The sequence below is a fragment of the Malus domestica genome, chromosome 09 (assembly GCF_042453785.1).
Source record: "Malus domestica chromosome 09, GDT2T_hap1".
In the NCBI taxonomy this organism is placed as follows: domain Eukaryota; kingdom Viridiplantae; phylum Streptophyta; class Magnoliopsida; order Rosales; family Rosaceae; genus Malus; species Malus domestica.
Genome location: NC_091669.1, coordinates 15,454,409 through 15,481,250, shown reverse-complemented (window position 1 = coordinate 15,481,250; position 26,842 = coordinate 15,454,409). Strand labels below are relative to the sequence as shown.

At 35.9% G+C, this 26,842-nt stretch overlaps 2 protein-coding genes across 3 annotated transcripts; one reads left to right on the top strand and one right to left on the bottom strand.

Annotated features, from left to right (window-relative positions):
• Window positions 1-389: 389 nt before the first annotated feature.
• Window positions 390-5,097, bottom strand: LOC139188182 (replication protein A 70 kDa DNA-binding subunit D-like). The gene is made up of 9 exons (XM_070805366.1): window positions 4,907-5,097; window positions 4,470-4,743; window positions 4,261-4,360; window positions 4,062-4,186; window positions 3,896-3,977; window positions 3,004-3,136; window positions 2,670-2,827; window positions 1,847-2,552; window positions 390-681 (listed from the first exon to the last, which is right to left on the bottom strand). The coding sequence occupies exons 1-8, from the start codon at window positions 5,048-5,050 to the stop codon at window positions 2,072-2,074; spliced, it is 1,497 nt and encodes a 498-aa protein (XP_070661467.1). The 5' UTR covers window positions 5,051-5,097; the 3' UTR covers window positions 390-681; window positions 1,847-2,071.
• Window positions 5,098-13,815: 8,718 nt separating this feature from the next.
• Window positions 13,816-20,053, top strand: LOC103453604 (transcription initiation factor TFIID subunit 12b-like). 2 transcript variants are annotated; one of them, XM_008393162.4, is made up of 10 exons: window positions 13,816-14,663; window positions 15,146-15,373; window positions 16,692-17,243; window positions 17,355-17,429; window positions 17,778-17,856; window positions 18,505-18,569; window positions 18,844-18,879; window positions 18,975-19,215; window positions 19,553-19,632; window positions 19,736-20,053. In XM_008393162.4, the coding sequence occupies exons 1-8, from the start codon at window positions 13,989-13,991 to the stop codon at window positions 19,152-19,154; spliced, it is 1,890 nt and encodes a 629-aa protein (XP_008391384.1). In that variant the 5' UTR covers window positions 13,816-13,988; the 3' UTR covers window positions 19,155-19,215; window positions 19,553-19,632; window positions 19,736-20,053. The 2 variants fall into 2 exon arrangements, with proteins under 2 accessions (XP_008391384.1, XP_008391383.1); XM_008393161.4 differs by having other exon boundaries at window positions 19,553-20,053.
• The last annotated feature ends 6,789 nt before the right edge of the window (window positions 20,054-26,842 follow it).

The following is a 26,842-nucleotide window of genomic DNA, read 5'->3' as shown; positions in this document are numbered from 1 at the left end:
ATTTTCTATAAAAAACGAATTAATATTAGCTATTTTCATTCTACATAAGGGAGAGCTAAAAAACTGTAATCATCCTAGTAAATTTGAATCTCAACATGAGTTAATTAAATGTTTAGATACAAGTGGGAATTAAAAGGATATTTATTAACCTTTCCCATTCGTTAATGTATTTTACACTTTTACCTTGTATTGTAAGATAAAAAAAAAAGCTAGGAAAGTAACAAGTGAAATGAGTTTGCAATTATCTCAAATAAGCTACTACAAGCAAAGACGCCCGCGCTTTGTTGCGGGTTTTGAAACCGTACTCACAATTTAAAACACTCATCTTCTAATAATTTAGAAGCCAATCAAAGCAATTGAGTGATTGCAATCCAAAGGGGAAATTGCTAAGTTACATTTACATACACTTCCAAAAGTCTCCCACATTGATTAGTCGTTCATTTTGCACCTGTATTTTACTAACTCTATGTTAAAAGTTCTATGTACAACCAAAAAACACAGATCTGAACGACTAAAAGGATGGAGCTTCAAGCCCCAAATATATACAATTTCAAAAATTGCCCACATGGTTCTATTTTTCATGTTGCTTCTCTGTTCTTGGGCAGCTGGGCTCATCAAAAAAATCTTCCATTTGTTCTGTATTGTTACAGAGAACTTCAGTCATCTTTGCACTTGTTCTTGCTGTATATTGAAATTAAATTCTTTGCATAAGAAATATGATAAAAAGAAAAATTAACCTACAAAAATGTAATCCAGTGTGAGAATTGTAAGCAAACCCCTTTCATAAATTAAACTTAACAATGACTGATAGTTTGATATTGGTTAAGGGAGATAGTCAAACTAATGTGCTCGCTACTTTGCTCTTTTAAGTTTGAATGGATCAGAATTATTATCTTTGTAGAAAAAGAACCACACGAACCAAATCTTTTAGAAGCTTTATCAAAATAAATAAAAATACAGAAGAATAAATTCTTATTTTCCTTTTATGGGAAGAGCCAAATGTTTCAGTAGTTAACTGTTAATATTTGTTATGACCTTTGTGTGAATTCCAAGTTCAGTAGTTACTTTTGGAATAAATGGACAAAAAGGAAAATTAACAAATTCTGCCTATTCAGGTTAAACTCTAAACAAATATAAACTTAAGCATTTCGACTTTTTCTTATGTTTTCACTAAGTTGGGAACCTAATAACAAAATTTCATCCCAATAAGAACCAAATCTTTAAGAAGCTTTATCAGAATAAACAAAAATAAAGAAGAATAAATTCTTATTTTCCTTTTCTGGGAAGAGCCAAATGTTTCAGTATTTGTTAATTGTTAAAATTTGTTGTGACCTTTGTGTGAATTAACCCAAAATTCAACACACATAAATAGAAATAAAAATTCAGAAACCTTTCCCAACTATTGAAAAGAGTAGGTTTTACGTTCAGAAGTCAAGCCTACAAAGATAAGCATGTTCATTAACTTCATTAACATCCTCCATTTATGACAACCCTATCAAAACCTCACAAAACCATAATATCCCTGGACACCAATCCCACCCACCATTGAAACAATTTGACCAAACCCAAATCAAACTAACCAAATTTTAGCCAACAATTGATCAAAATAACATCGCACAAACCCCAAAAGTTGCACCAATTCCACACATAAGTGTAAACTTGTACCGCAAGCCTATCCAGGTTCAACTCTAAACAAATATAAACTTAAGCATTTGAGCTTTTTCTTATGCTAAGTTGGGAACCTAATAACAAAATTTCATCCCAATAGTCCTAACCACAAAGTAAAACCGTACGTCTGGGACCTAACTAATAGTTAAAGCATTCATAACAAATAGATGTAACGTACCGGGTTTTGGAAGCAGCAAACACTATTTCAGATTTGCTTGGAGACACTTTGTTCTTGAGAGATTTAATGGGAAAATCTTCAATGTTTGAAGCGTTTTGTTCATCTATTTCTTCGGTAATTTCAGTTTCCAGTAAATCCATATAAACAGAAAAGGGATTAATACATTAGTAAATATCAGGTTATTTGAAAATATAGATACAAATGAAATAGTTACAGTGAAAACTCTTACCTTTTTTGTTTTTTTCTATTCTCAGAGCTGAAGATACTCTTCCGAATTGAACTTTTTGTAGATGATGTGACAATAGTGGGTGAAATGGTGGAAGAGATATGTTTTAACTCTTTATCAAAAAGTGGTGGGGTAGATGAAAAATTCTGAGCTGTCGTATCTTCCTCCTCAAATTCAGCCAATGATTCATAAGAAGCTTTGGAACTTGATTGAACAGCTTGTATTTTGTTGTCGAAAATCGCTTGGATCAAAAGATCATTTGTGTTGAAATCATTTTTCAAATTTCCAAATCGAAGTTGAAAAATTTTGATCTGCCCTTGACATTGGAGAATTGCATATGGTAGCTCTTGTTGATCAGTAAACCCTTTTTCGACAACTAAATCATAACATGAAGTTCCAAATAAACGTTCAGCCGGTTTACCAATGATGATAGCATTGGTCTCATCGCTGGCGTCTTCGAGGATTAAACTTACTTTGAGCCTAAGTATATGAAGAACAATATTTAAGTACAAAGATTATGAAATTAGTTGTAAACATTTGGTTTACCAAATGAGGGTACTTAAATATTATGAAATTAGTTATAAACATTTGGCTTACCAGGGAAGGGGAATTTGAACATTGTGCTTTACACAAATTAGCATGTCATTATTTTCATCCTTCCTAAGTTGTTTGTAGCAGCATGGACATGCTTTGTACCACCAGCCAGCATGCGTGTCAAAACGTGTAACAGCTGCTCTACATAAGACTGAAGTGTTCTGAAATATATGTATAGACAGTAATTAATATATGGATCTCTAAGAATGATATATACTTAACTAATGTGTCATATATCATATGAGGAATATAATTTATTTAACAATAAACGATGCGTATTAGTATCACAGCAGGTGCACATATCTGATTTCTAAAACATTGAGAAAAGTTTGTTTACCTTATACAAATCTGGATCCAAAATATTCAAATCCTGAACAGACATTTTTTCAGTGTTTTCTAATTGTTCTGATCCCATTAATTGCCTTGCTGATGTTGACAACATTTTTACAGAATGAGCCGGACCAACAAAGCTGCATATATTTTTGTATTCAAATAAAATCGCATAAGAATCTAAACCATGAAGGGATACTAAGCATTTATCAATTGAAAAAGAAAATTTCACATATTATACCATCAGAAATTTGCAAGAATAATTTTCATACTTCTATAGATTTATTGCATCACCATGTAATGCATATACAAACATGGCTTGTGTTTCTAAAGTGTGGTCTCTCAAAAGTTTGTCCAAATGTATATGCAAATGTTGTTATGGCAGACAAAAATGAACACGTTCTTATGAGAGATTTTTTTTTACGGATAAGGGAAAAAAAAGATCATGAATTTTAATAAAACAAAATATTTTGACCTTAAAGGGAGACAAATTCCACCTCATCTACTGTACAGCAACAACAACAATGAGTTGTATACATCATTTTTTAAACAATTCTAATCAACTTGATAAACCTTTCCAAGTTTGCATATAGCTTGCATAAGTTTACAATATTACACAAACAGGTATGCTAGTTTGTAATGTACAATTTTAGGTAGTTGTAGCAAATTATTTAATCAAACTTACACTCAAAAAAGCTAGATCATAGCCTTTTTAATTATAGAAACATGTAAACTCAAAGAAATATAAAAACATTGTATTCCCAGATGTGTTTAATTGAAATAACAGTTTCATATTTATATGCATACCATTAGTAAACAGGTATATCCATATTTTTTCTCTCATACTCAATTTCAACATGAAAAAAATATTTTCAACAATTTGAAATATAGGAACTGACATTGCTTTGTAAGGTGTTGCCTCAGGAATGTCTGGATTGATGAAAATCATTGCGGAAATACTGCTGTTCAGCACAATATTTTCTGGTTGTTTATAGATGAGGAATTAAATCATTATTTTATATAATAAAAATGAACAATTGAACATAGAACTAAAAAATTTCATACCTCTGAATTGGCTAACTTTAAGGCTTGTAAAAACACCCAAAACTGGTGGTGTCAAGTGTTCCAGAGCTTCGAAATCAAAAGTCTTTGCAGTGTCACCCCACAACGTCAGGTTAACATCTTCTTTCCTAAGTGAATGAATATTACGAAAAAATTAGTGCAACAATTTTGAGAAATTCAAATGTCTCGACAAATTATTTACCTGATATTTTGCAACTTAACTTCACATATTTTCTCCATTCTCTCATTATTGATCATTCTGTCCTCCAAAGGCTTTACTGCAGTGATGCGTCCCAGAATGTCTCAAAATTTATCCAAAAAGTGTAGTCAGATCTCAAAATGCTTGAAAAATATTGACAAAATGATACTAAATTGATGTTAATTTTTTTTATTATTTATATATATGATTACCTATGAGAATATCATATTGATCGATGCGAGAAGACAATTGGGAATAATCAAGTAAGTAAAACCGATGTGAGGGAATGTTTGGATGAACACCTGGCAACTCTTCAAAATTTGTTTTTGTATTGAAGAACACTTGCGCCTCATGGGGGACAATTTTGTAGGACAGTTTACAACGACTGGTAGAAAAGCGAGTGATCTCATAAACATGATTAGCTTTAATTTTTGGCGCAACATTCTCATAATCAATTTCTTTTAGAGAGGCTTGAATTGCATCTTTCTACATGATTACAAATAAATTTACAAAATTAGGCAGATAAACATGCACAGTACATCATTTAAATTCAAAAAATATAATCTGATAAAATGATATACATCAGAGCAAAAGTTTGAAATCATAACCACAATTTAAAATTGAAAACCTAAAAAAACAAAATACTTACCATTTCGTCAACCAATATACATTGAAGACCACCAAACGCATTATCCTTTCCTATAACCTTAGGTCTCCAAATTCTACATACACGGACTCTGATCTTCTTATTAAACTGAAAAGGTGATAAACTTCGGATAGGATCTATCATCATTCCGCTACAAAATTGCAAGTCAATTTACATGACATTAGATGTCAGTCGCTCAGGGCGCTTGTTTTATAATCTTGATCCCCTTTAACATAAGAGTGGTATACATTATTTATCAATGCAGACATCTAAAATAATAATAAGCAGAAAGAATGAAACAGGGAAATTGAGGACGAAATTGAGCATGAAATAAGCAGAAAGAATGAAACAGCTAAGTTCTAAAATGATAATACTTGCACAATAAATGAAATAGCAGAACGAATCAGCAAGCTATAATTTCAAGGACTACTAAAAGCAAACAGTCACTGTCCTATCGGACCTTTGCCTTATTGAATATAAAATACTATTCATAACATACTCAATTTGTTTTGTTCACATTTTTCTCTATTCATTGCATATATGATCTGGTTTTGGTGTGTGTAGTTTCACAATAATCTAGTTTTTGAGATATTTTTTCACATAAAACATCATGCTTTCTTGAAAACATATAGACTGAGGGCAGGATCAAACCAACTAATTGACAAAAATTAATCTATCATCATTCAGAAGCACATACTCAAATTAACATCTGAGCGCAAATCAATCCAGTTGGACTTGATCATCCGAGGACTTCAAATCCTGCTGTTCAGATATAATCCATTTGTTAAGAGTTGTATGTATATCTATTATATGAAACCAGAAATTATCAATTAAGGACTTTTACTCTGTAATCTATAGTATAACTAATTAGCTTGGAAAGATGGAGAAGAAGGTGAATGCTACCGTGTTTTGTTTTCTGGTGAAAGCTAGCTAGTTGCTTCATATGCAATTGACTGTAATCAGTGAGATTGATGCACCAAGACTAAAGCAAATAATATGGTCAAAATAATACGATATCGAAAAGATGAATTAAGAACAACTTCAATAAAGAAACTAATTGATTCAAAACATAAAATTCTTACAAACCAACACAAACGATACATTTGATTCCCAAGCAGAACCCAGAATCTAAAATCGAAAAAATGGTAAGGAATATTGCGGATTACCGTTGACTTGCTCGAACGCCTTCACCAAGGATTACCGTCGACTTGGTCGATCGCCTTCACCAAGCTCGCGTGATCGTACAGATCACCCTGTAAAGTAAAAAAAAAAAAACAACACACACACACACATGAAACCAAAAATAATTTCAGGGAAATTGATAGATAATCAAATTTATTTGAAGAGATGAAGAGGTAACCTACTTTACTACAATTTACCTCTACCAAGTTAAATGGATTATACTTATCCAGCCATCTTGCCCGCTCTGATGGAGCAATCTTTCTTCAATTAATCTACCTTTGTTGGGCAACTATGACTGAGTTTTGGGTTGTGGATTTAAGATTTCTCTTTCGGGGAAAGGAGGAGGATTCTAGGTTGGGGAAAGCAAGGAGCAGGGATAAAAAGGAGGGTGCCCAAAAACAGCAAAACGATTTATAGGGTTTGATAGAGGAGCCTGCAGCCAGTTAAAGGAAGATTGAAGCGGTGGAAAGGAAGCAACGAAACCGTGAGAGAAAAAAATTTAAAAGGGAATGAAACTGTGAGAGCAGGATTGAAGTGGTGGAAAGGATGAACAATGAGTCGAAGAGACAGAGGGAAGAAGCTGGGAAAACCCACGCGTCCCATTTGTTCTCCGTTTGACAGCAAAGCAAATGTTCTCCGTTTGACAGCAAGCAAAAGGGGCAAAGTTGCAATAAAAGAAAAATGGGCGAGGGCAAAATCGGAAATTCACTGTACTATGAATAGTGATTCAGGCGTTTTTCCCTTTTAGTATATATATAATTTCTTTTGTGTAAAAATGATAATTTTCATAAGCTATCTAGCTTTTGTTGTTGTTGCTGTTTGTATCAAACCAAATAAAAATATAATTTTGAAGCGGAAAATAATAAGAAGGTTCAGTTGTTTTAAAACCAGCCCCTACCTTGGAAAAATATACAAACAGTTCTCTTAATCTAGTGATTAACTGAATCATAAATGCTTCCTTATTTTTGTTACTTAGTATACATAACCATATAATCAAAATACATTGATTGAAAGACTAACCCAGGATTATCAAACCCCAAACCATTAGTGTGGATTTTTGCAAATTGAAAAATGCAGGACATGTTGTTTGGCATGTTCCAGATTCAGTAGTCTCGAAAAGTCAGTGCAAGATCTGTAATTTGGGAACTCAATATAACAAGATAAAAAATAATTGATGAAATAAAGATGCAGAGATGTACTTACACTGAGGAAATGGAGCAATCGGAGACCTGCACTTCACATATTCAAATCTTCTTTTAGAATCAACATGCACTGTACCCAAAGAATCGCCCCAGAAGTAAACTACATATTCAGAAATAGAATAAAAGAAATCTGAAATCATAATTGCAGCTTTAAGCTTCAGAAATACCCATCTATATGAGGTTGTGGCTGGAAGCTGAGAGCAAGAAAGAGATACAAAATATAATCCCAGATCCATCCATCAAAGAATTCATCAAATCTAGATCAACATAGCTTGAAGAAGACAATCCCAAAATTTAAATAGCACGAAAGAAACTCAAACTTAAAAATTAACTAATACTTGAAGAAGAGAGTGGCAAGAGGGATCTTACTCTTAATTACAACCTGTAAACTTACAGAAAACATCCGCCCAAACCCATCTAGCGGCGAAGTGGCGGATTGATGAGATTTTTTTGCCCCACACCTGTGACCCACGATATTTTTATTGATGTGCAGCCTTGGATTGGTTCATAAAAAACCACCAGATCGGGAAAGGGAAGCGAGATGGACCAAATCTGGGATTGGTTCATCAAAAACCACCAGATAGAGAAGGAAAAGAGAGATAGATGAATCCGGGAAGGTAGAGAGAGAAAAGGGGTCAGAGAGAGAGACATAAGTGAGAGAGAGTGAGAGTCTGAGGGAGGCGGAGCGGAAGAAGAAAGTAGGGAAAGGATAGTGGATAGATGAGAGAGAGACAGAGTAAGAGGAAGGGGAAAAAGAGAAAGACGAGAGAGAGACAGAGTAAGAGGAAGGGGAAAAAGAGAAAGACGAGAGAGGGACGATAAGCGGAACTGTGGAAGAGAGATTGAAAGAGAGTGAAAATGTTGAGTGGGGTACGGTGGTGGGCCTTGATCAATAAAAAATAATATTAAAACGATTTTGTGTCCATATTTGTTTAGTAAGACACATATATTTATGTGATTATAAAAGTAGGACACGTACAATTGTGCGCTTAAGTCTATGTATGGACACAAATATCCCTTTGTGTGCATTTTTTTATCAAAAAGTTGTCAGCCTAATGTGTTTGTGTCCATTTTCTTTTACATTGGGCACAATGCATTGTGCTCTTTATTGAATGGACACTGTTCCATTGTATTGGTGTTCATAGAGACACATACTCTTCATTTGTGTCCTTAGTTTTGTACCCAAAACCCTGTTTTGTTGTAGTGTAATCATCATGCATCTCTCTTTTTTTTTTCTTTTTTTATAATTTGTTTCATAAAGAAGATTATTGAACACTGTATAAATAAAAGGAGAAAAAAAAAATTATAAGTATATAAAAGTGCATGACTTCAGTGTCATTAACATCTCTAACGATCTATTGAATTGCGGGCCCTATTGAATTATACATGATTGCATGTGATCTAATATTCTAGTGGATACAGTGTTGGGTTTCCACTCATGTGTCCCAGGTTCGAAACTCCGTTCTTTCCTAAATTATTGTAATAGTTTCATACCCTCCCATTTCTCTTAATTATAATAAATTTTTTAAAAAAATTATACATGGTTGCATAATAGTATGAGTTCCACCTTATGTAAAAGAGAAAAACAGTTTGGTTTTCTCTTTAGCCGCGTCTCTGAAAATTCTACTATACAACAATGTACGTCGTACAAGAAACTTTTAACCTTGAATGAAACGAGTTCATCATCGTCTCATTTACAGTGTATAGAAGACAAGATGTGCAATGCATGACATATGTTGATGCACAAAATCAGTGAGACTTTGAAACAATGTAAAGTGTCAAATTTGTGATATTCGCTCGGTTGCTCCAGTCACCTGGTTAGAATGGGATAGAGATAGAAAAGCAAATACAAGATGTACATGGTTCATCCTAAGTTTGGCCACGTCCACGAAGCAGAGGAGTTCTTATTAATAGTGAAGGGTTTACACAATACATAGGTTCAAGCATAATCATCATTAGTGGATTTTAATGACTAGTTTAAGTACATAATGACATTCCCCATAATTGTAGGAGAATAGTTCTTCTTTTATAGTTGAAAGAGTCTCCGGCTTTCATCCACGACCAATGTGGGACTTTAGGAACTTTATTATGACGTTGACACATGTCGTATTGTGATTAACCTCCTGGGTGGAGGGAAACTCTTGTGCTTCGACAGAGGTGTCTCAGCATGAACCCTTCAGTGGATCCTTGAAGGTATGAAGTTGACCGATGCTTGATAGTTTGAGGATTGGTCAAGTATGGTACAAACAATGCTTCCCTAAGTTCCTGAGTGAGGAAAGCTTCGGTTGGGGACTTGAAAAATCCAAGTCACTGAGTAATCACGAAACTTCTAAGTATCAAAGTGTAGTAGCATATAGTAGGAGTCTCCCAAATTTCCAAGCGAAGAGGATAGCCAAAGGAGGTAGCTTGATATTCTGAGTCATTGAGGAAAAAAGACTTCAAAAATTCTCTCCTTTTTTTTTTGGATGTAGCCCAAGAGTGTGGAAGGCAATCTACATATAGTTGTTGGAGGTTTGTTGAATCATATGATACGATTTTGCTTCCATACTCTTGAGCAAAAGTGTGGAAGGCAATCTACATGTTGTAGTACTTGAAAGTTCAGAGGAACCATATAAATAGATTTTGCTTCCACACTCTTGAGCAAGAGTATGGAAGGCAATCTACATGTTGTAGTTGTTAGAGGTTTGTTGAACCATATAATACAATTTTGCTTTTACACTCTTGAGCAAGAGTGTAGAAGACAATCTACGTGTTAGTTGTTGAAGGTTCGTTGAACCATATAATACGATTTTTCTTCCACACTCTTGAGCAAGAATGTGGAAGGCTTTGTTGAGTTTGTATATGCCTTTTCTGAGCTGTAAGGCTTGAAAATTTTTTACTTGAAAGAAGGTAATTTCTTCCTTAGTTGGTGAAAAGAAGGTAAGTTCTTTCATCAGTCAGTTGGTAAGAAGAGTAGTGAGTTGCCGAAGCAAAAAAGTTTATTAAAGTACTAGTTGTATCTTCTATCACCTGGTTGGTGATACGAAGGTGAGTTCATTCATCACCTAGTTGGTAAGAAGAGTGAGAAGTTGGTTAATCTCAACATTGTTGATTAAAGTACTGGTTGTGCTCTTCATCACCTAGTTGGTGATACGAAGGTGAGTTCCTTCATAACCTGGTTGATAAGAAAAGTGGCAAGTTGCCGAAACTCAAAATTGTTTATTAGAGTATTGGTTGTGCTCTTCATCACCTGGTTGGTGATATGAAGGTGAGTTCCTTCATCACCTGGTTGGCAAGAGGAATGGCAAGTTGCCAACACTCAAAATTGTTTCTTAGAGTTCTGGTTGTACTCTTCATCACCTGGTTGGTGGAAAGAACGGTAAGTTGCCGAGGTACATTGTAGCACGTGCCGAAAGGACAAAAGGTATCTTGACACCTTTTCATAGCTCAGTTAGCTTATGTATGAATGTTTTGAAGGGAATGAAGTTTATGTTGATTGACATAAGTGATGTTCATGACATACATGTTGTTTATGAATGTTTTGCTATGCATGAAGGAATCCATTGTTTTGATATGATAACCGTGTTGGTTATACCACTTAGTTTCACTTACTTGGTGTTGAAGTACGTATGTTGAAGCTCTAAGTTAGAGTATAAAGATAGGTTAGAGTTAGACCAAGTGTTATAGTGTTAGGAATGTAAAAGACTTAGACAAAATTATCTAAATTGCAACTTCATTAAATATTTTGCCGAATGACTTGTGTTACAAAGGATGCCAAACAATTAAAGGTCAAAACATTTGTAATGCATATACCTTTCTATAATAGCTTTTTCTTTAGTACCAGTCCTCTACTTTGAAAAAGTAATGCTTGACCCCATGGTTATAACAGTTGAAGGTACGTTCACACCTGATTGTCTTGATACGAACCTTTATTCCTCTTGTTGTAATAAGCTTGCTGAGAGTAAAAATTCTTCCTCTTGCCAAGCGGCAAATAGGCTTGGTCACCTAGCAGGTTGCTAAGTGGGGCATGAAGGGATGCAATGAGTGTCTGGATGGCCAAAACCTTCTCACTTGGTAGAACTTGACATTCGCTCCTCACTTATTGATAGGGGTTTACCATGTAAGGATTCCATTGGAATGTCAAGGCATGATTGTAAGCTTGCGTCATCACTTCAAAGTAAGTCTTCTAAGTGTTAGCATTGATCATGTACTTGAAGAATCACGCATGCCTACCGTGAAGGTCTTGAGTGCTATTTTTTCATCTGCCACGACGTAACAAGGGTATTCGTGGTTGAAGCGATCGGCATATCCACATAATGACTTATTTGATTTCTGACGAATGGTGTATAACTCATAAGCAGAGTGTAATCGATCAACTTGGAAGATGTGTTGAGCCATAAAGAGTCTCCTTAGCTCGACAAAGGAATGTATCGTATTAAGTTGAAGACGACAATACCAATTAAGAGTTCCAACAGAGAGAGTGGAGGGAAAAATGAGACATCTTTCCTCATCATTGTGTCTCTAGTATGCCATGGTGGATTCAAAGAGGTGGATATGTTCGAGAGAGTGGAGGGAAAAATGAGACATCTTTCCTCATCATTGTGTCTCTAGTATGCCATGGTGGATTCAAAGAGGTGGATATGTTCAATTGGATATTCCCTCCCAGTAAACGATTGCAAGCCAAGCTTCTGTTTCATTTCTTTTTGTAGATAGGTACAGAGGATCCTCCTTATCAAAGGGTTTGACCTTGGCTGATTTCAGTCAGGTATCCTAGCTGGACGCTTGGCCTTTAGCTTGTTCACTTCCTTAAGAAGTTGCATGATAATGGGATCCTGAGTGGAGTCAGGCACCATTGAAGCTTTCTTTTGTAAGTTTCCATCATTTCTTGAAAGCAAGGAAGATTGGTCTAGGACATATGGCCTTTCCTTGGACTCAACATACTGGCTGTCAGAATATGCCTATTGAAAGTCCCCTGAGTCTCCTACGCCTTTTTGTTGCCCTAAGGCTTTTTGTTCATTTCCTGGATTGGGGGCTAGCATGGGTTGCAATAAGGAAATAAGTCATTTGATGATCCTTGGGCCATTAATTCTTGAGCCTATGTGGATATGTTTTTGTCGACACTACCTTAAGAAGTCTCGACAGTGACGGTAAACAGCTTTTAACCCTTCCATTCATTTTGCAAAAAATGTCTTCCTCTTCTTCTTTTGCTTTGATTTGAAATAGCTGGGTTGAGAGAAATCTCGTGTTGATTAATATCTTGGTGAGAAGGTTGTTCCTCATTAAGAGCACCCATGTGAACCTTTGCGTAGGAGGGTATCCATTTGGTGATTTATAGTCACGGGGGTGAAGGCCTCATGAGACTGAGTCTATCTAGCCTCATGGAGCATCTGAGAGAGCTTCTGATACTGTTTTTTGAGGATCTCGTTCCTGATCGTTATTTTGTTGACTTTAGCTTGAAGAGCAAACTTCTTTCTTTCCTTCCTTCACTAGGAGGAGGTGTCGTTCTGTATGCTGTGGCTTCATTCGCTCTCCATGTTAGAAAGGGATGCCTGATAAAAAAAGAGTGTACAAGAAACCAACTTGACAAAGCTGGTGAGAGCAGGAATAAATGTTGCTCCCACAAATGGCGCTAAATGTTAATGCACAAAATCAGCGAGACTTTGAAACAATGTAAAGTGTCAAGTTTTGACATTCGCTCGGTTGCTCTGGTCACCGAGTTAGGATAATATGTAAAGTGATAGAGATAGGGAAGCAAACACAAGATGTACGTGGTTCACCCTAATTTTGGCTACGTCCAAGAGGCGTTCTTATTAATAGTGAAGGGTTTACACAAATACATAGATTCAAGCATAATCATCATTAGTGGATTCTAATGACTAGTTAAATACAATCATGACATTCCCCATTAATTGTAGGAGAATGGTATTCTTTTATAGTTGAGGAGAGTCTTTAGCTTTCGTTCGTGGTCGATGTGGGACTTTAGGAGCTTTATTCTGACGTTGACAAGTGTCGTATTGTGATTGACCTCCTAGGTGGAGGGAAACTCTTGTGATTCAGCATGGGTGCCTCAACATGACCCCTTCAGTGGGTCCTTGAAGGTATGAAGTTGACCGGTGCTTGGTAGTTTCGGGATTGGTCAAGTATGGTACAAAAGACAAACAACTAGAGGTGACAAATTAATCCATTGGGTTGTAATGGGTGCCCATTAAGACGCGTTTAATTTGACATCACTATAATATAGAGATAGGATTGAGAGTAGTGATGATGATGTAAAGTAAAATCAAACTAAATGTGTCTTAATGGGTATCCATTAACAACACAATAGATTGATTTGCCACCTCTACATACAACAATCCAGTGTATAAAAATTCCGTGTACTCTATTATAAATAGAAATGATAAACGGTCCAGATTTTCCATCTACCATGATTTGTTTTCACCGGAAGGCAGAGGATTTGTTGATCCACCAATTGGTGTCCCTCTGCTGATGTGTACGCACCAGATTCGATCTCTCCTCCTCTTCTCTCTCTCTCTCTCTCTCTCTCTCTCTCTCTCTCTCTCTCTCTGTCCTTCTTCAAGCCCCCTCTCTCGCTTAGCCCTCTGAAACTTCAAGTTCCCGAATTTCAGAAACAAAAAAAATCCGCCATGAATTAACGTCTTGGTCGTCACGAAGATCAAAACCCAGAAACCCAATTCCTCAGAAAAGCAAACGAATTCGGAAACATGGCGGAAAACGGCCCATCGTCGTCCCCAAACCCCCTCCAACCCAGTATTGACCCAGCAGCAGCAGCATCAGCCTCAAACATTATGATCACAGAAAACCCAGCAAACCCTTCTGCAAATCAAGCAATCCCATCCCCTTCAACTGTCTCCCAATCTCCTCAACTCGCATCCCCACCTCTCCCTCCCATGCCTAACATCTCTCTTCCTCAAACCCAGCACATTTCACCCACCGTTGGATTGGATTACCTGCAGAAATCTACCCAGCAGCAGCTGCTGCAGCTGCAACAGCAATCTCAGTCATTGGTGCAACAATCCCAGAACGTGAATGTGAATTCCATGTCGAATTACCAGCTCCAGCAGAGGTCACCGTCGATGTCCCGAATGAACCAGCTTCAGCAGCTGAGTCAGAACCCGCAGCAGCAGCAGCAGCATTTTGGTATGATGAGGCAGCAAGGGGGCTTGTATGGGCAGGTGAGTTTTGGTGGCTCTGGTGGTATTCAACAGCAGAATCAGCAGCAGCAACAGCAAAACCCGGCACAGCAGACGCAGCAAATTGGCGGTGGGAATTTGTCGCGATCAGGCTTGATCGGGCAGAGTGGCCACCTGCCCATGTTGTCTGGCGCTGCTGCTGTTGCAGCTGCGCAATTCAATCTGCAGCCGCAGTTGTTGGCCTCGGTATGAGTTTAATTGCCCTCATGAAATTGGCTGTTATCTTTTGATTGTGGCAGGTGAAATGTGGCATAATTAGTGTGCATTTGCTTAGTACTTGGTATGGGAATAAGTTGTGTTTAGTAGCAACAGAAGTTTATTGGTAGTGTTTTTTGCAAATGTTATGTCGTCATAGTCGGTTGCTTCAATGTGGGCAAAATCATTCGATATAGTTATGCTACACTTCCTAAGACCAAGTTAATCATATACTATGCTACATGGTAAAGTACATCATCATTAGTATTGCCAATCAAATGCAAACAATGTTAATTGTAATATGGTATACCAGTTCCCTTTTGAATTCCGAATTGAATATTAGTGTATCAGTGAAAGCTGTTGGATTGTTGCATAATATATTAGACACTGTTAAGCTAGCACAACAGTGAATTTAATGCTTTCTTGAGAATGGAAATGTTTCTTGTTTAACAAAATTAGTAAACTTTCTGCAGCCGAGACAAAAAGGCGGTCTGGTCCAAGGTTCCCAATTTCATCAAGGTAATTCTCCTGGGCAATCTTTACAAGGAACCCAAGCAATGGGGATGATGGGATCCATCAATTTGAGCTCTCAACTAAGAGCTAATGGGGCCATTGCTTCTTTTGCTCAACAGAGAATGAATCAGGGGCAGGGCCAACTTAGGCAACAATTGGCCCAACAAAATTCGCTCACCTCTGCACAGGTATAATTGCATACTTTCCTCTTGCCTGATCTGTTAACTTAGGCGTCTTCTAATTTATCCTACCAACTGCTTTGTTTGTCTTGTTTTGAGTTTCTTTGTGAATGCAAATTGTTATACAATGTCGGGTATGTGAAGTACTCATTCTTGCTGATCATGCTATGGTTTATAATGAGTTTTTCTACAGCTTGAGTTTCTCATATTCTATTAAACTTATGTGTTGGTTTTGGACCCTGCAAGCAATAAGGGCTCGTGCAGCGACAGCCGACTTTCTTTTGGCTCTATATCTGTAGTCTGACCTGTTTGAAGTAATAATTGAAGGTCATTTATTCTTAGGTTTGGGAGGGAAATTCAAAGTTTCAAACTGTGGAATTCCACTTTCTGATTCTAAGAAAGTTTTGATTTTAAGAGTGACACGGCCATTATTCAGACCTTCATGTTTTCTTAGTGAATTTTCCTCCGTTCGAAGACAGAACCCACTGGCCAAACAATGTTAATTGTGTTATGATTTAAAATTGTTCTACCTTTTGCCTGTGGTTTGATTGAGATTTCGAACCGTAATTAAGATCTGCACGTAACAAATGAATCAGGATACCCAACTATGATGTCATTCATGCTTTTCATACCCAACTTAAAACAAATCGCCAAAACCTCTGCTTGATCTTTACATCTGGGATATTGCTTTTGAGTAAGTTGCGTGGTGGTTTTGCGCTAGCTGCTTTCATTCTGAGGACATTTTATTGACTCCTGAAATCTTATAAAGTAGTTATATTGAATCATGTGGAACAGGGGAAGCAATTATGTCTACTATTCATTTTGGTACTTGGAGACCAATGAGAATGAAACACTTTATTCAAGCTACATGAATTTTAGTTGCAAAGAAGCCTTTCAAAGCTTCAATTGCTCTGCTGGTATCCTACAAGAGTCCTCAATTCCTCTGCCCAGAAATTATGTTTTTCTTTTTCGTTTTCTATTTTAGTGGTGGTTGTCATTTGTTTGTAGCATCTAAAATTAGACTTATCAGTTGTAACAGTACGTAAGATCATTTTCCAATTTTTATTGAATGGAATTGATCATTCTTTTCTAAACATACCGGTACACTTATTACTGTAATGACCCACTTCCCCTTGATGGGTATTTTTGTAGAATTGTAGGCATATTAATGTTGGTGGTACAGTGTTGGCATTTTGCTTAGCAGGAAGGATAGAGATGTATTTATACACTTTAACAATCTTTGGCAATGCTGTTACTCTATAGCATGTCTTTGATGGATATATCAATTTATGGTTGGGACATTTTGATCTGACTTTACAAAGTACAGGTTCAGAGCTTGACAAGAACGTCTTCACTTGCATTTATGAACCCTCAGCTATCTGCGGTGTCTCAGAATGGACAGCCAGCAATGATGCAGAATTCTTTCTCACAACAGTGGTTGAAGCAAATGCCAACAATTCCCGCCCCTGGCTCACCTTCGTTCCGCATTCAACATAGGCAGCAGGTTCTCCTTCAGCAGCAACTGGCTTCTAATCAGTTGCAAAAGTCCATGCCCTCGACCCAACAACAGTTAAACCAGCTTGTACAGCAGCAGCAGCAACAAATGGGACATCCACAGCTGCAGCAGCAGCAGCATCAACAGCAACTTCAGCAGCAGCAAATACAGCAGCCACTGCAGCAACAATCGCAGCAGCAACAGCAGCAGCAGAACTCGCCAAGGATGGCTGTACCCGCAGGCCAGAAATCTCTTAGTTTAACAGGATCACAGCCTGATGCTACTGCATCTGGTACAACTACACCTGGAGGGAGTTCAAGCCAAGGAACAGAAGCAACTAACCAACTTCTGGGGAAGAGAAAGATACAAGATGTAGTCTCTCAGGTATTCCTTATTTAAACTGCTATTTCTATTTTTTGGTTTGTGTGTTGGGAGGGGGTTGTGTGTGCTCTAGAAATAAATTTGTCATTGTGAGAACCTTTTTCTCCTGCCCAGGTTGATTCTCAAGGAAGGCTGGATCCAGAAGTTGAAGATCTTCTCTTGGAGATTGCTGATGACTTCATTGATTCTGTGAGGCTTGACATGCTAACTTTTGTACTATATGTGTATATAATGACGTTCAATTGCAGATCTAACTTAAGGACCTTGCATATCTGTAGAACAACTTTAGATGAGTGATAAACATATCAATTGGTCACATTTAATTTAACAGTTGATATACAAGTCATCTTGTTAGATTGGGTTCAAATAAATAGACACACGTGGACGTGCCTCAAAATAGGCCCAAATTAATTTTGTTCTGCTGATAGATACTTCACATTCTGCATGTCAAGCTTTCTCTGGCATGTCTGACCAAATAAAATGAAGCTTTATATGGCACACATGGACATTAAGTGTTTATCCTATGCCTATTTGCAGGTGACAACATATGCATGCAATTTGGCAAAGCATAGAAAATCTTCAACTTTAGAGTCCAAGGATGTGTTGCTACACCTAGGTTTGTTCTGTACCACAACTCATCTCCATATTTCTTGTGATAATTGGGAAATTTCTAAGCCATTAAGTTGCATAATAAATGTACTGGTCTCCTAATTTGATACTTAAGAGAAAAATCTTATTTGAGTTGACATGGGATGCAAACGAGAGGTTTCTGAATACACATACTAAATAATCAGCGAATTTAACTTATCTGTCTCATCATTAACAAATCTGTGTTCATTCTCTCTACTGGTTCCTGTATAGCACAGACCAATGTACTTAACTACTTATCTACAAAAATAATGAATTAAGGTTTCTGGTTGCCCCTGTGCTGCACTTCTTTGCGCTCGTCTTTCACTGTTATTTTTTTCTTGATTAATAACTTCTCAGGTTGTGTTTTCCAAGTTGGTATCAATTTTTTTTATTATTATTAGAAAGGAAAAAAAAATAAAAAATAAGCCTCATTTATGGATGAATATATATTTTTGTGTGTTTATGAGTTTTGGAGTTTTGGAGCAGCCTCTCCATAAATGGGGGTAAGGCTAGCCGACATTTACCTCTCCCAGACCCTGCGTAAAGCGGGAGCCTTGTGCACTGGGTACGACCTTTTTTATGAGTTTTGGAGTTCATTGAGGTCGGGAATTTAATGCTTGAACTAATTTTGCAGAGAAAAATTGGCATTTGACAATTCCCGGTTTTTCAAGTGAGGAGAGGAAGTACCAAAACAAATCAGTAAGTATCTTCAACATCTTAGGATGAACATTACGGTGCATCTAACATCTTTTAGTATATCTATTTTGGAGGACAAATTTGAAGTTGCATAAGTACTTCTTTTGAGTTGAATATGTTTTGTATGTTGCGTTGAATTCGTAATCAACTGTTGAAGACACAAAGGTGGAATGTATGGTGGTCCCCTTTTAGTGCAATTCTTTACTATTACTATAATTTCTTACCAATTTTTCAACCCAAGAGATTTATTGGAATACCTTGCTTTTAAAACATACAGTTGTCGAGTGATCTCCATAAGAAGCGTTTGGATGTGGTAAGTTTGAATTTTCTGTGTATATGTTCTTACTTTTAATATTCTTTTTCTTAACGAAAAACTGAAAGTTGGTCTACAACCAACCATTTGGTTAGATTCGGGCACTGATGGAATCGTCAAACCTGGACACAAATCCCAATACGCCTAAAGAGATGATCAGAGGGTTTGGCAATCCAGTTGGTGCAAACCACTTAATAAAACCATCTCCTGGTGCAGAACAGTTGGTTTCACAATCAACTGGTTCTCAAATGATGCAGCAAATGACTCGGTTTTAATAGAGATCAGCTATCAGCAGTTATTGTTTCTCCGTGCTGATTTTAGTCGTTACATATGTTGGTGAGCATCCTCATTCGCTAGTTTTCGTTTCTCCCTTTCATCCTTCTAGGCTTATCGAAACTACATTAGAAATATGACATTCTTTACCCTGAATTTAGTATACTTAAAGATTCATCGAAGCATACCAAACTTTTCGTGTGTTGACCATTTTGTCTTAGATGATACATAGTTGTTTATTTCGTTGACATTGCTTGTAAATCTGGGTTCTATTTGTTTATCATGCTTAATCCAAAATCACTGCTGTTTTTGCACGACAGGTTTGGTTGATTGCTTGTAAATCTGGGTTCTATTTGTTTATCATGCTTAATCCAAAATCGCTGCTGTTTTTGCACGACAGGTTTGGTTAGCGAAATCAGGAGCGTATCTGGATCGATAGAAGCACAAATCTTTAATTACTTGCTAAGAAATGATAAGGAGGTGGGTATAAAAATCACTGCAGACTGCAGTTGAGCTTCTGTTACACCATTTTCCTTTGAATTTGTTGATGATTTGGTGGTTTGACGAAATTGTTAATTTATAGGCACACAAATCGTATGGCCAACTCTCAGCAGACTAGAGTTGGTTGGGGCTTTGTAATCTAATTTATTATCTCTAGTTTTTGTTTTTGTTTTCTTTTATAATTTTTTGCTTGGATTTTATTTGTATGGTAATGATTTAAAATGAAGAATTAGTTCGCTTTGTGTACTTAGTTTATTTGATTTTTTTGGGGTGAAGTATACAAATTTGCTTTGGATTGTAAAGGATAATACTTAGGTTCTGTACTTATAAGGAGTCATTATTCCTTCCATCATGATGTGACACTATTTCAGTATATAAACGTCGAAATTCGATTTGTTTATTGTATTTATCAATTAATTTGTTTGATTTGAAAACCGTATTTAGTCATCTATATGAATCAAATAAATTGACTCTATCATGAATGCTATTTATACCACAATTATTGATTATTTTGGCACATGGATGGCTAAGTGGTCTTTAAATCAAATGAATTGTTCAATATTATCAAATAGTTATAAAGAGAATATAAACAATTTTAATTATATTTTTTGTACGACAAAATAAGATCACATGGTCATGTAAAGCAGAATGATGCTTTTACGTTAAATAGCCAAAAGTGCAAAAAAACAAAAAAAACAAAGAAAACAAAAATACAAAATGTAAAAGTTGTCATCCCGGTGCCCCATCTGTTATCATTCTGGAGAAAATGTAGCAAATGGATATATTTGAACTGTTGAGATGTAACCCAACAGCAAAACAGAAAAACATCGAAATTAAATCGAATTTGAATTGTATCACTTAATATTACGGTCTAGTTGTATTTATTTTCACTTATAAGTAAGAGATTTTACGTTCAATTCTCGCCAAATACGAGTTTGAATCACATTATTACTAGCTCATTATGAGGCTAAGCCCATATCTTCCTCCTTAATGTAGATATTATCGTTTGTTAAAAAAAAAAACAAATCGAATTTGAAAGGTAGGTGTAAGAAAGGACATTAAACATATTTCATGTTTAAAGCTAACAGTCAAACTCCAGTTAAATGGAGCGTTACACATGTGATGTAGTACAAGTTATACAACTAAATAATTACCTATTTTTGTAAATTTCCTTAAAATACAGAACAGTCCCCACTCCCCACCCTACTAGAAAATCAAGTTGAATATATCCTATATGCCTTCAATGTTTTTTATTATGTTGGTAACTTACATGCCATTTACTTCACGTTGAAGAAGATTCCTCCTTGACATTTAACCATCCAACCAATTTAGTATATTTTTACTTTTACGTTTTTCTTGGAGACTTGACTTCCAGTATGTCCATTCAAAACATTGTATATGGACACTGATGAGTCGTTTCTCTTTATATGATAACGTGACATCATTTCATTTTACGAACGTTATAATTTAAACAGTTCATTCTCTTTATCATTATCTAAATATGAAATCGAAAGAAACAAATTCGATTTAGCGACTATTTAGTCATTCATATGAACAAAACAAATTGAGGGTTAAGTATGAGGATATTATTTGTTACCATAATCATTGATTCGTTCAACACAAATGGATGACTAAATGGTCTCCAAATTAAGTGATTTTTTTATGTAAAAATGATCTTTACATGATGATAAAGAGAATAAATAGTTTGGACTATGACGTTTGTACAGTAAAATAATATCGTGTGATCATGTAAAAAAAATGATTCCTTACATCTAAGGAGCCAAATATTATGTTAACATGTCTTGTAGCCTTCTTTCTTTTGTAAATCTATAAAAGGATATATTATTCATCATGTTCAAGTGTGGAACAAAACTTATATGAAATGAGTACACACTTTCTCTCTCTATATCACCACCATAGACGTACAAGACAATCAAGCCCGGTCTCCTTGGTGTGATGGCCTTATTGAATTTTTTTAGGAAATGGATTAGGAGGTGGTTTTTTTTTTTTTGTGTTTTTTTTTTTGAACAAACGATATTATCTACACTAAGGAAGAGAGGATGAACTTAGTCTTAGAATGAATTAGCAATAAAGTAGTTCAAATTCGTTTTTAGTAGGTGGTATTTTTATTCATCCTAAAAATAATGGGAGATTAGGCTAGTCTAGGGTTTGGGGTTTATCACCTTGGTGGTTGGTCTTAATTAGGTATTTTGGGAAGGTGTTTCTTGCCTAAAATGGGGAGGTTAGGTTGGCAATAGACAAGGATAATAAGAATATATATAGTTAATATTATAGAGATTGCGACCATGAATTAGATATGGTTTAACTTGTACAAGTAGCCTTGTATATATGTATACATGACTATTAAATAGTAGATTAAACTTTAATGATCACCTAATGCTGTACGAAAATGTGTTAATCCGTTATTTTTACGCATGTCAATTGTCAAAGTAGACTTGGAATATTTGGTCTTAAAACCAAACACTAAAAACCAAGCATGTCCAAGATTCCGTCTAATATATGTTTTATATTCTCAAAGATGTAACTGAGTCCAACCATTCTCTTTTTCAACAAAAGGGTGTGTGGTAGCGAAGGTTTCTGAACTTTGCCTCATGTTTAGTTTTCGTCTCTGAACTTTCATGTTAGTTTCTCTCATCCTCTAACTTAATTCTGCATTGCAAAGTGATCATTCCATCAAATTTGTCATCTTTTCCGATTATAAGCAAAAAGTTATGTGAATAGGTCATGAGATATTTTTGAATGAAATTCCTATTTTATCCCTCAACTTAACTATTAAGTTGATCGTGTTAACGAAGAATAGACTACTATTGCAACAAATGATATAATTTGAGGATAAGAGTAACTATAATCAATATGTATCTATTAGTAAACTATTAGTAGAGTTTAGAAACAAAAACTGTAATCAATATGTATCTGATATCTTTGCTACAATTTAGCCTATAACAAAAACAAAAAAAAAATGTATGATACGGTGGCCTATACGTATAACACACGTTACATGAAAGAAAGAGTTCTTATTATCAGGAAAAATTATGGCGTACTCCAAACGAACTAATTTTAAATTATTGAAGTAAAATAAATTGAATTAAATATTTAGAAAGTATTGATCACACATTTGATAGTAAAGGATGGGTTCAATTAGGTTCGAATGGTTTCCCTTTCGTAAAATATTAACCATAGATTCTCTGTTATGTATTAAAATGAACTTCATGCCACAATATTAGCAAAAGCCTTTGAGTTAACTAAGCACATAAAATCATTCACAAAGGTTGCATGTATGCGTCATTTGCCGCACCAAATATTACAGAAGTGTTTTCAAATTTAAATGCATGATGTAATTGTAACTTGTAGATGCAAATTTCTTCCTTCTTGATTTTGGATAAAATTGCACCTACAAAATAATTAACACTTTAGGATCAAGGCCAAAAGCCTCACGCGCCCACGATGAATGGGGGGGCTTTGGCCGAAGAACCTCGGATGCCAAAGTTAGAATTTAGAGAGAAAAGTGTTTGGAGAGTATTGGGAATTTTGCAAGTGTGTTGGAATGATCTTTTGGTGAAAATGGGAGTATATTTATAGGGATAGGGTGTAACTTATGGTTTAATGTGTGATTTAATGGATTAATTAGGCAATTAATCAATTAATCGGTTAATCAACACATTTTTGTAATAAATATTTTGGGGGTTATGTAATTTATATGGGATGTTTTGAAGGTTATGAAATAATTACCTTGTGGAAAATATAGGATGAGGATGGATGAAATACCTTTGAATTTGTTACCTATTTTGGGCACTTTTGATTTGGTTGAACGATGATTGCTCGCTGCTCGCGCGTAGGAATCCCATTGTACCTCAAGGGTATTTTTATCTTTTTTTGTTCAAAAATCAACGTGTCGCCTTGTGATTATTTTTTACTCCACGTAACCAACAGAAAAAGCTAACAAATGACTGTTCAGCTGACCGACAAGAGATAGTAAACTCCAAACAATAGTTCTGGTCCTTTTCCGGGAATAAAGACACGCATCCTTATAAAAAGACTAGCCACTGTATATATTTACCTGTATATAACACGGACGGCTAATATATATATTCATTCACAGCCAATACACCTAGAAGCTTTTCTGCAGATGTCATTACCAAACCAAACGTGCTATAAAACCGAGGTCACAACAATTCTTATTAATTGTTGTTTTTCTTGACTAGTCACCGGATCGCTGTAACACACTCATTTGAGAAGCAGCAGGTGGCTTGGATCCACGGTCGATCTTATATTTTTAGATTCATGCATGGAAATGAAGTCCTGCAGTTTGACTCGTAATCCCATTGCAAGCATTTCCGACGTTGATTTTGGTTAACTTGATGGTGATCTTAGTAAATTCGCACATATATATACAATAGGAATTTTTACACTCTTTTTCGTCCTTCTACACTCCTCAATTTGTTTCGGCTCCTGTTAATTATGCATTGATTGACTCAGCCAAAAAAAAAAAAAATGAAGAAGTGCATGAGGATAAAAAAGAAGCGTGGAATTACTTCACCAACTATAATATACATATTTGCATGCACATATTTTTGTAAAAAACTTATGCTTTTGTATCTTTCTCAAATGATGTGAAAAAATACACATTGTCAAACAAATCAAATGTATACATGCAAGTACATACTTTTGAATATTATATATGTAGAATTATTAGAGAAACTGGCCAAAGATCCCCTTCTAACAACACCGATATTGTCTACAACTTGTTAATTACCACATCCACAATTCGTCAGGTGTGGAGTTTTATCACAAAAGTTCTCATTGTTAGTTAAAGTGGGGTTAGGATATTTAAATTATTACTTACCTTTTTACTATAGCCGATGTGGGATTCAACAATATACGTATTTTTAACATATTTATTTTAAAATGTCATTTGATTACACACTTTAAATCATTATTAAAATTTCATTTAGTGGCTGAACTTTTTACCATAGTCTTTAAACTTTTTGCATTTTTCCTAAGGAAAACTAATGAAAATGGCTTGAAAACTTTGACTTTTAACGATAAAGACAAAATAAAAGGTAAAGTGAATAGTATCAGATTTGATTTTTTAATATAAAAATATAATTTTTCGTTAAAGTGAACAGTACCGCAGACTTTGCGTTAAAACTCCCTTTTTCCTATCTCGTACTTGACTAACTTGAGAATATATATATAGTTAACACTTTACCAACTAACTTTCAATCTGATAGTATTTATATTTTCAATATTCCCAGTTGACGCTTATATCCTTTTCGCTATAATTTAGTGTTACTCTTCTGTCTAAAGTCATCTATCGAGCATGAGCACCAATAGAGATAACAAGCTCGAATTTCCTTCCACGTTGATAAAAGTAAAAAAAAAAAAAAAAAAAAAAAAAAATCTTAAATAACTATAAAGACAAAGGCGGTCGATCGACTGCCCCCACGTTGGTCACCTCATCGCGGTTCTCTCTACCAAGCTCTGCCAAAGAACCCCCAAGTACTTATTACATAAATAGTGAAGTGGTGACCTCACTCCATTTATATGTTGTTGTCGTTTATCGGTGGAATGGTAGCACCTGCCAGCCGCCTCTAAAGGTCGTTCACATTCATGTATCAATGTATATGGTAGGGAAATTGCAACTCCATCTCGAACACAAAGTCCACATTATAATTAGTGTGGTGGTAGGGTTTAACAGTATAGGGTTACATCATACAGCTGTATATCTTTTCTGTGGGATTCATAATTTCCAAAGCAAGTGTTTCTCGTGTGTTTTGGATTTAGGAGAGCTGAAATTTTAAGGTCGAATTAAGGGCCAATGAGTGGAGGAAAAGTGAAGGAAATTAGATGTACACATTGACGGTCGAGGTCATGGGGATGCCTTATCATTATTGGTCGGTTGACAAAGCGAAAGAAAACTTAAAATGCATATACACCTCATTGAAAAATGCTATGCATGTTATAAATTTTTTATTTAAGTGTGATTGTGTAAATCTTAGATTTGATTTGATTTTAATTATTCTTTTCTATTAGAACTTGAATTCCTTGGAGGATAAAGATTTATTCCCTCCTTTCTTACTATAAATAAAGACACTGCGTAAGGGGAATAACACATTATCTACACAACCCTACAAACACATATCTCTCTCTCTCTATATTTTCTTTGTGCCGCCGGCCCCCTCTCCTTGTCAGTTAAATATAGGTCACAACACGTTATCAGCACGCTCATACCCTTGCGTTTAGGAATCTGATGTGGAAGTTTTTTACATCAAACCAGTTCATCAATATCATCACGTAATCAGGTTTTTTCAAAACAACGATTTTTATCTCGATATTTTTGCAGCCCTGATAGCCTGGACATTCACCATAATGCATGACCCAACTTTACATTTTTTCAAATTTTAGATTCTACATAAACTGTGTATGCATTATATCCATAATTGTTGAATTATGTGAATTTGATATTGCCATGAATTACATCAATTATATGTCCATGCATTAAATTATTTAATTGAATATGCATTGAATTAATCTGATAATTGAAAAAAAAAATTTAGGGTTTGTTGAATTCAAAACTCGAGCTCACGCGAGCTTTCTTGAGCCGCGATGCATCAAAGCAAAACCCATAATGCTCCATCTGAGAAGATGACGCCGTTTTGGCATCAAACCCATGAACCCAGCTGCCGCCTGCACTTGGCCACGGCCGCACCGCCGTCTTTCTAAGACATCATGACATGTAGTCATATTTTTTTTTGGACCCAACCATCGGTGAATTTTGTTTGAAGGATTCTTTGAGTCCTCATAGTTTCTCAGACCCCCCCATGTCGAAACTTAGGTTTCCATCCAAAACTAGGGTTCCAATCGAACCCCCGTGTAGTGAATGACCGAGGGAAGTCGCTTGAAGCAACGTCGGAGATTTTTCCAATTCGAATCCTGCAGCCAATGCCGCTGGGGTGTTTTGGGTTTCTCAACCTGAGCCCTAATGGGCATTGGACCCTCGGGCCTTCATTGCACATCACTTTTTTGGGCTTGCTGGTTGCCTTTGCTGCCACGACCCATATCTAAACAGCCTATTAGGCTGATCTGGACTCATGGCTCGCGAATGACACCAACCCAAGTGGGCTTTGGTGTCCCCCAATGCTCCGCATTGCACCAGATCCTAGCCCAG